Source organism: Saimiri boliviensis, chromosome 9 (assembly GCF_048565385.1).
Source record: "Saimiri boliviensis isolate mSaiBol1 chromosome 9, mSaiBol1.pri, whole genome shotgun sequence".
In the NCBI taxonomy this organism is placed as follows: Eukaryota; Metazoa; Chordata; class Mammalia; order Primates; family Cebidae; genus Saimiri; species Saimiri boliviensis.
The window spans coordinates 109,183,349-109,192,046 of NC_133457.1; the positions used below are offsets into that span (position 1 = coordinate 109,183,349).

Here is an 8,698-nt window from a genome sequence, read left to right on the forward strand (position 1 = left end):
GAATCTAGGCTGAAAATGGAGACATCGTTTATCACCTCGTTAATTCCCAAACATCGTCACCGTGTCCTACCCAACCCCACCTCCCTCGCCCCTAGTCGCCCTCCTTTGAAAAGAAATTTCCCTGTAGAGGGCGCGCAAGCTCTGCGGCTTTGCTTTCTCACTTCCGTTCGTCTTCACTCTTCTTTCTGCGCATGTGCTCCGTTCGCTAGCTGGCTGCCGGTACCAAGTCCCCGCGGTGCAGGCAAAGGTTGAACTCACTACGCCTGCGCAACTTTAGCCCCGCCCCCTCCGCTGTTTTCCCCGGAAACGCTTCTTTCCTACGTAGCCGCTCCCGCCGCTGCGGTTGCTGGCGTTTTGCCTCTCTAGGCCGGCAGCGCCTCTCCTCCATGGTCCTGTCTGTCAGCGCTGTTTTGGTAGCCCACCGGTGAGGCCGGGCCATACTAGGGGACTTCGATCGTCGTCTGTCACTGGTGAGTAGACCCCAGAGCAGCTCGTGTACGGGCGGGGGCCGCGCAGCCGGAATGGGCTGGATTTCCCCTTACTCTGAGAATGGGTCTGTCCATCCCGCCTTCCCCCCACCTCTTGGAATGGGCTCACCCCTCGGTCCCAGTCCCTCCTCCCGGGCGGGGCGACGTTGCCATGGCGACGGGCCGCCGGCTGAGGCCCGGCTCGTGTCCCTGCAGGGGATGGCGGGCCAGTTCCGCAGCTACGTGTGGGACCCGCTGCTGATCCTGTCGCAGATCGTCCTCATGCAGACTGTGTATTACGGCTCGCTGGGCCTGTGGCTGGCGCTGGTGGACGGGCTAGTGCGAAGCACCCCCTCGTTGGACCAGATGTTCGACGCGGAGGTAGGGTCCCCGGGCTGGCGCGGGTGGGGTCTCGGCCTCCCCGAACAGGTTTTGTGGTCCAGCATTACTGGGCTGTGGATCTGGCTAGGCCACCTTCTTGCTTTATAGCCCTGGAAAAGGGATTTCACCTTTCTGAGTCGCGGCTGCCTCATCTATAGACTGGAATGACAACAGAGGCTGATCGGTACAAAGGAAAGGGCCTGATGTTAACACAATAAATACAAATGCCTTCCAGGCAACTCTGAGACATTTCCGTTCTGAGACTGGGAAAGTGACTTGACTTCTCTGAGCTAACTTCTCTGAGCTAGGTGCTCAGGTGCCACACCGGAGAGGGGCGGATAAAAGAGCATTCATGCGGGTACAGTGGAAACAGCCTGGACTTTGGGGTCAGACAAGCCTCCTTTAAGTTCTACTTACTAGTTGTGTGACCTGGGGCAAATATCACCTCTGTGGGCTTGTTTTTCTGTCTTCAAAACCATGAGACTAGTTACAGAGAGGTGGACTGCGATATAAAGAGCATGTGCTTTCGATTCAGAAAAGCAAGGGTTCAGTCTAGCTAAACATATACTACTAGCTGTGGGACCTTGGACAAGTTGCTTTCCCTTTCTGAGTCTTTTCTGAAAAGTGGGCAGAGTACTCCTGCCATGTCTCCCTCAACAAAATGTTACAAGGCCCAGAGGGGTTTAGGACTAAGAAAGTACTTTGTAAAATGTAGAGAAGGCCTGTAAGTTGTTGCATCTAAAAGGCAGTTGTAGGCTGGGTGGCTCACGCATGTAACCCCAGCACTTTGGGAGGCCAAGGTGGACGGATCACGAGGTCAGGAGATCGAGACCATCCTGGCTAACATGGTGAAACCCCATCTCTACTAAAAATACAAAAATTAACCAGGCATGGTTGTGTGTTCCTGCAATCCCAGCTACTTGGAGGCTGAGGCAGGAGAATTAGTTGAACCTGGGAGGCAGAGGTTGCAGTGAACTGAGATCGCACCACTGCACTCCAGCCTGGGCAATAGAGTGAAACTCCATCTGAAAAAAAAAAAAAAAAGAAAATGCAGCTGTGGTGCGTGGTGATGAGCACAGTTCTTAGAGCCAGGAGACCTGGGTTGGAGTCCTTGCCCCTGCTGCTTTTTCTCTATGTAGCCCTTGGGCAAGTTATTATCCAAAAAGAGGTAAGAATAAAAAGAAGAATAGCTTTGTGAGGTTTTTGTAGGCATAATATGAGATTATGGACGTCAAAGACCTTTCTTTGCCAGCTGACAGTGTGGTGCGGATGTTTGGCATTTGATAATGTGTTAGAGGAGGTTGCATACCCACTGTGTGCCTAGTCATGATCTTTGAGGAGCTTCCATCCTCCTGGGAAGAGCTGTGGGAATGCTGAGCTTTATTGAAGAGCCATCTGATGCACACAACCTGAGTTCTAGACTAGGGATCAGCAAACCTTTCCTTAGAGAGTAAAGTAGTAAGGATTTTAGGTCACGGATTACTCAGCTCTGCCATGGTAGCACAGAAACTGCTATAGATAAATATGTAAGTGAATAGGTATGGCTGTGTTTCAATAAAACTTTATGTACAGGAGCAGATACCTGGCCTATGGAGCCATAGTCAGCTGAGTGCTCTTCTAAACTTTACTCTTGGTGTTTTGGGCAACTTAACTTGCCTTAGCTTTTACGTCCTCCTTTGTAAAATGAGAATAATAACCCCCTTCCACCTGCTGTGAGAAACAAATGAAATTCCATAATGGGTGTCTATGAAAGCACCTAGTTGGAAATAGGCTGCTGTGCAGATGAAGGGAGGTATTATCTTCTGTGCTCTGGGAAGAATGCTGGTTTCTTAGGAGGCTTGCTGCGATCCTGGAGCCTGGGCTCTGCCAAGTCCCTTCTCCAGCATGTTTCCATTTGTGATTCCCCCTCAGATCCTGGGCTTTTCCACCCCTCCAGGCCGGCTCTCCATGATGTCCTTCATCCTCAACGCCCTCACCTGGTGAGTATCACCAGTTTTGCTATCCAGCTTTTGGGTTCTTAGCACTGGGACTAACTTCCTAAGTCTGGACATGAGACAGGCTGGCACTTGTTTCTGGGGAGTTGTGGAGTAAAGTGGGTGACAGAGGCCAGTGGTGGGACCGGCTTTATCATGGGTCTTTTTCCGTTGCTATTTTGACTTATCTGGAAAGCTCTTCTGTCACTATGTTTGTGCTGCCTGCAAGACAACTTCCATCTCAGATCGCTTCCCCGACGTGGAGTGAGGTGAGGAAAGGATTCCACTGAGAGGCAGGAGAACTGGGTCCTGTTCTTGGTTTGCGTGCCATTGACCAAGTTCCTTGCCATGGGCTTCAGGCTCCTCTTTTGTCCATGAGGGGTTGGACTGGGTGATGTCTAAGGTCGCATGTAACCATTGCCTGTCTCTTAAGAGGCAGTTTAGCATAGTGATCAAGGTCTCAGGCTCTGGAGGCAGACTCATTTGGCTTTGAACCTCGGCTTTACCACTAGTCTAGTGACTTTGGGCAAGTTAATCTACCACAGTTTCCTCATCAGTAAAATGGGGCTAATAATATTACCTGCCTCATAGTTGTAAGGATTAAATAAGTTAATTCACAAGAAGGACTTAGAACAATGCCTTGCACGTTATTATGATTCTTGTCCTTTTACTGGAGATTGAAAACTGATGGGCTGACTTTGACCTAAATTTGTCTTCCAGATAGGTTTTGTTTGGCTTACATAGATGTCAGCCCACACATGGTGTTTAAAACATTTTTTTTCACTTAGTTGAAAATCAGGCTATTTTATATAAAAATCCAGATTTCTGGCTTCTCTTGACTAATGGAATGACTGATTGATTCCAGGCCAACCTTCTAGCATGACAAGATTTGCCTAGATGCAAGTAGCTACTGCCCCCACTTTAGCTAGACATGTGCGCTTCAGGGTGTCACAATTCCCACCAGTTCCTAGGATCCTCTAGTGACAATTGCCTTCGATCATCAAGCTTATGCCTAGTCAGCTTCGCTCTCGACATTACCCGCCAGGTTCTTCTAGGCATCTGATACCATAACCCTTGCTTCACACTTATCTTGTCACTTCTGACCACTGTGCTGCCATCCTAATTGTCCCCACCCTCCCAAATAACCTAAGGCCAGGACAACCCAGTGACAACTCACTGCTGTCCTCTCCCCACAGTGCCCTGGGCTTGCTGTACTTCATCCGGCGAGGGAAGCAGTGTCTGGATTTCACTGTCACTGTCCATTTCTTTCACCTCCTGGGCTGCTGGTTCTACAGCTCCCGTTTCCCCTCGGCGCTGACCTGGTGGCTGGTCCAAGCCGTGTGCATTGCACTCATGGCTGTCATCGGGGAGTACCTGTGCATGCGGACGGAGCTCAAGGAGATCCCCCTCAACTCAGCCCCTAAATCCAATGTCTAGAATCGGGCCCTTTGGACATCCTGCTGGCACTTGGGCCCCTCAACACCTTGGGCTGCTCAGACCCTCCAGATGAGGTCCAGCCCAGATCTGAGAGGAACCCTGGAAATGTGAAGTCTCTGTTGGTGTGGGAGAGATAGAGGGCCTGTCAAAGAAGGCAGGTAGCAGTCAGCTTGACAGCTGCAAGAATGGCCTCTGTCTGCTGAAGCCTTGGTATCTGAGAGGTCAGGAAGGGGACCTCTTTGAGGGTATTAACAGAATTGGAACCGTGCCACTCTTGAGCCACAATACCTGTCACCAGCCTGTTGTTTTAAGAGAGAAAAGAAATCAAGGATATCTGATTGGAGCAAACCACTTCTTTAGTTATCTGTCTTATCTCCGTGGGACAGCTGTTACCTTTGCAGTGCTGCCGAATCACAGCAGTTCTGTTTGGAGAAACACTTGGTTTCCGGATCCAGAGCCACAGAAAGAAATGTAGGTGTCAAGTATTAGGCTGTTGTCAGGCAGAGGATGACAGATGGAGGCATTAAGCACAAGGAAAATGCACAACCTGTGCCCTGTTACACGCACGTGTGCGTGTACCCAAGAACCTATGACTTTCTTCCAATTCCTTCTGCCAGGTCCCCATCCTGCTGCCAGCTCTCAACATAGCAGGCCATAGGACCCAGAGAAGAATCCCAGCATCGCTCAAAGTCTAACCTTCATCATAAAGACACTGCCTGTCTTCTAGGAATGACCAGGCACCCAGCTCCCACTGGACTCCAGTTCTTTTCCCTGCCTTATTTAGAATTCTGTGGCGGGAAGGGTATGATGGGTTCCCGGAGACAAGAAGCCCAACCTTCTGGCCTGGGCTGTGCTGATAGTGCTGAGGTAGATGGGAATTTGCTGCTAAGATTTTTCTTTGGGGTGGAGTTTCCTCTGTGAGGGGCTTGCAGCTGTCGTTCCTGTGTATTTAAATACAGTATTTTCCACGGTTCTGCCTGTATTTACTTTGTAATGCCACAGTTGAGATTGAGAGAGATCAGTGCAGTCAGGCCAGGAAACTTGAAAGAATGATTAGGGCACCTTCTCCCTTTCCTGGACCCCGGAGTCATTCCTCCATTCGGTTAAAATACTCAGTGCAGGGAACTCTTGCATCCTGTCTTCTCCACTTGCAGCCTCCCCTATTATGCCTCAAATGAACCGCCTGTTACTTGGGTTCCCTTTCCCACTTGCTAGTGATTTCTGAACATGTTCAATGGAGCGCACAATCTAGACCCACTTCTGCATTGAAACCTTCACTATTCATACTCTTTGGGTTCTTCAGAACCTTCCCAAGAAAGCTGTCAGTTTTCAGCTCTCAGTGTTATGGTAGCACAGATGAGTTTTGCTGTCTCCCTGAGAAGCCCATCTGACCTCCTGGCTCTCAGCCCTACAGAGGAGGGAGTTGATGCCAACAGGATGAAGGTTTAGGGGTAAACATTCCTGGGAAGAGACTGGGAATGTTTTAGGGTGAGGCACCTCGGTAACTCATGGTGCCTTGTTGGAAGGAAGCTGCTTGTTAATGGAGCACAGTAATCCTGGCTGCAGGGTCTAGGTAGGAGGTAAGACCAGCTGGGATGACCTTCCCTGGGTCGATCGATTTCCCTCCAGACACCACAAACTCGACAGGCACATGACTGACTTTGAAAGAACACACATCATGTGGCTGCTGTCACCCTTGACCAGCTGTGGTGGTGGTTACTCCATCTGTGGTTGGAGCACCTCTTTGAGATTCACTTCAGGGTCTTGTGCCTATTTTTCTGCATATCTTCTGTGATGACAAATCTCTGTCCCCTGAGTGTTAACTTGAGTTTTAGAAAGGGCCAAAAGTCACACGATTCAGATGAGTTGCATGATAGTTGGGGATCCAAAATATTTGACCTTAATGAGATTCTTATGATTTCTAAAGTAACAGTAAGAGCAGTTTTTAGAGTTGAGCTCCAGAGAGGGTAGGGCAATGGCAGTGACATGCTTGTCAGTTTAATAATATATAACATCTATTGAGTGCTTAGGAGGTGACCAGCAGTGTGGGCTGAGTGCTTTATGTCTCTTTTCTCAATCTTCACAAGAACCCTCTGAAGTAAGAAGTAAGAAGATCATCTATATCTTACAGATAAGGGAACTGTAAGGAACTTACCCAAGGTGACTTTTTGGGAGCTGGCAGAGGCAGGTAGTGATATTAATAAGCTCATTTTGGAGATGTCAAGAGTTAGGGATGTGTAAGTTCTGACTGGTTAAACAGTCTGGTTAAATATCACCTTACATCTTCTTGTCCTGCCGTATTGTTTTAAATACCAAGGATGAACAGTATGTTATAAACATTACTAGCTTTCTAAGAAAAGCAATATGCAGTACATTAAATATAGCCAGAGATTTCTTTTTCTTTTTTTTTGAGACAGGGTCTCACTTTGTCACCCAGGCTGGAGTGCAGTGGTGTGATCTTGGCTTGCTGTAGCCGCAACCTCCGAGGCTCAAGTGATCTTCCTGCCCCAGCACCCCCCAGTAGCTGGGACTATACACACATGTTACCATGCGTGGCTAATTTTTTTTTTTAGAGACAGGGCAGGCTTTGTCACTTTGCCAGGGCTGGTCTTGAACTCCTGGGCTCAAGCGATCCGCCTGCCTTGGTCTCCCGAAGTGCTGGGATAACACATGTGAGCCACGAAGCCCAACTGGCCTTTTTTTTCTTTTTTTTTGAGACTGTGTTTCTCTCCAACTTCATCACCCAGACTGGAGTGCAGTGGCTAGATCTCGGCTCACTGCAACCTCTGCCTCCTGGATTAAAGTAATTCTCATACTTCAGCCTCCCAAGTAGCTGGAATTACGGGCACGCAGCACCATCCTTGGCTAATTTTTGTATCTTGCTTAGAGATGGGGTTTCATTATGTTAGCCAGGCTGCTCTCAAAAGTCCTTGCCTCTCAAGTGATCCACCCACCTCAGCCTCCCAAAGTGCTGGGATTATAGACATGAGCCACTGTGCCTGGTGTTGGCCACAGATTTTCAAGTGATCCTAGGAATGTGGGAAATCTATTTTCAAAGGATAAAGGATGGTACCTAGGGAAGAGAGCTACTTCTAGCCCTCTGCTGAGTTAGCATATCCCTTAACTATCCAGGTGTCTGAAGTTGACCTCCCTTTATCCCACCCACCACCTGAACTCGGACCATTCAGAGAGAGAAGTGGAGACTCCTGCATAGCTGGTGCTCAGAATAGTTTATAATTCTGAAAGGAGGACAGGAAAGGAGAAAGCGATGTCTGGCTCAGAGGGTACTTCTAACCCCTCACTCTAGGCAGAGGCAACCCTGTACCTATGGGAGTGCCAAATGGGAGCCAAGATGGCAGCCAGCAGACATCAGTGCATAGAATGGGAAGCTCCAGGCCCCTCAACATCTTGGAGGGTACACAGCTCACACAGGATCCCCTGGACAGGAATCCTCTTGGACTCCTTCCTCAGCAACTCCCAGGTCCAAGTAGCTTCCTTCTGCCAGTCCCAGAAGGCAGGCAGTGCACAGGTGTAGAACACCTCCTTGTACCGGCAGCCCAGGGACCAGACAGTCTCAGCAGCAGGGCCTCTGGGAACCTACGGCAGGAGGAATAGGGATAGAATCGAGGTAGAGGAGAACTCCTCTGTGGAGAGATGAAAACCCCCTGTCTTAAGGTTTTCTGTTGGAAAGTAATAAGAGGTGATAGAAACAGCATTGAGGCAGGAAGAAATAGAGGGAGCTGAGGGTTTGAATCCCTGCCCTACCACTGCCTGGGCAAGTCACAGTCATAGAGGTCCAATTCTGGAAGTCTTTAGAGAGTTGCAGGGAGTGGAAAGTTCCTGGAGTCGCATTACTAGCTGTAAGATCTTGGGTAAGCTCTGTTATCTCCCCTACCTAGGTTTCCTCATATGTAAAGTGATGGTCATAATGTACATACTTCCCTGGGTTTTGTTTTGTTTTGTTTTTTTCTGGTGGGGCAACACTTAATTCCATAAAATGGAAAAGTGTTCCTTCCTTGGTTTTATTGTGAAGATGCAATGAGATGTCATGTGTAAAGCACTAGCATAGCACCTGGCACGTAGGAAATGATCCATAATTCTAAGCAATTATTAAGCTACCGCCCCCCTATCCATTTTACAGAGGAAGAGGCACCTTTCTTCTGAGCCTTGTGTTTTCAAATGTTAATTGGGGGATAGGCTTGCCAGTCCTCTAGGTACCACGACCAAGTATTGAGTTCATGTCTGCTAGATACTGCAAAGTGATTTAGGTGTCTTCTAAGTCCAATAAGGTAAGCACCACTATTTCCCCCATTTTGCAGAAAAAGAGATTGGGGGTAAAATGTTTCCCCACTACCGAGTTGACAAGAAGCTAGGCCTGTCTGCCTCAAAAGCCTCATCCTCTTTCCACCGTCCAGTTATGTTTATGTGTGATCCAGACAA

The 8,698-nt window shown here is 48.8% G+C and overlaps 1 protein-coding gene across 2 annotated transcripts; it reads left to right on the forward strand.

Moving 5' to 3' along the window:
- Positions 1-278: 278 nt before the first annotated feature.
- Positions 279-5,231, forward strand: SYS1 (SYS1 golgi trafficking protein). Of its 2 annotated transcripts, XM_003936435.4 has the most exons (4): positions 279-470; positions 684-848; positions 2,760-2,827; positions 4,018-5,231. In XM_003936435.4, the coding sequence occupies exons 2-4, from the start codon at positions 687-689 to the stop codon at positions 4,256-4,258; spliced, it is 471 nt and encodes a 156-aa protein (XP_003936484.1). In that variant the 5' UTR covers positions 279-470; positions 684-686; the 3' UTR covers positions 4,259-5,231. The 2 variants fall into 2 exon arrangements, with proteins under 2 accessions (XP_003936484.1, XP_003936485.2); XM_003936436.4 differs by lacking the exon at positions 279-470 and having other exon boundaries at positions 480-848.
- The last annotated feature ends 3,467 nt before the right edge of the window (positions 5,232-8,698 follow it).

What these genes read in the sequence shown, in the direction of transcription:
- SYS1 (XM_003936436.4), top strand. Translation starts at nt 522, where the DNA reads ATGGGCTGGATTTCCCCTTACTCTGAGAATGGGTCTGTCCATCCCGCC. An exon ending in ACCAGATGTTCGACGCGGAG is followed by an intron (nt 849 to 2,759) that starts GTAGGGTCCCCG and finishes ATTCCCCCTCAG; the next exon opens with ATCCTGGGCTTTTCCACCCC. An exon ending in ATCCTCAACGCCCTCACCTG is followed by an intron (nt 2,828 to 4,017) that starts GTGAGTATCACC and finishes CTCTCCCCACAG; the next exon opens with TGCCCTGGGCTTGCTGTACT.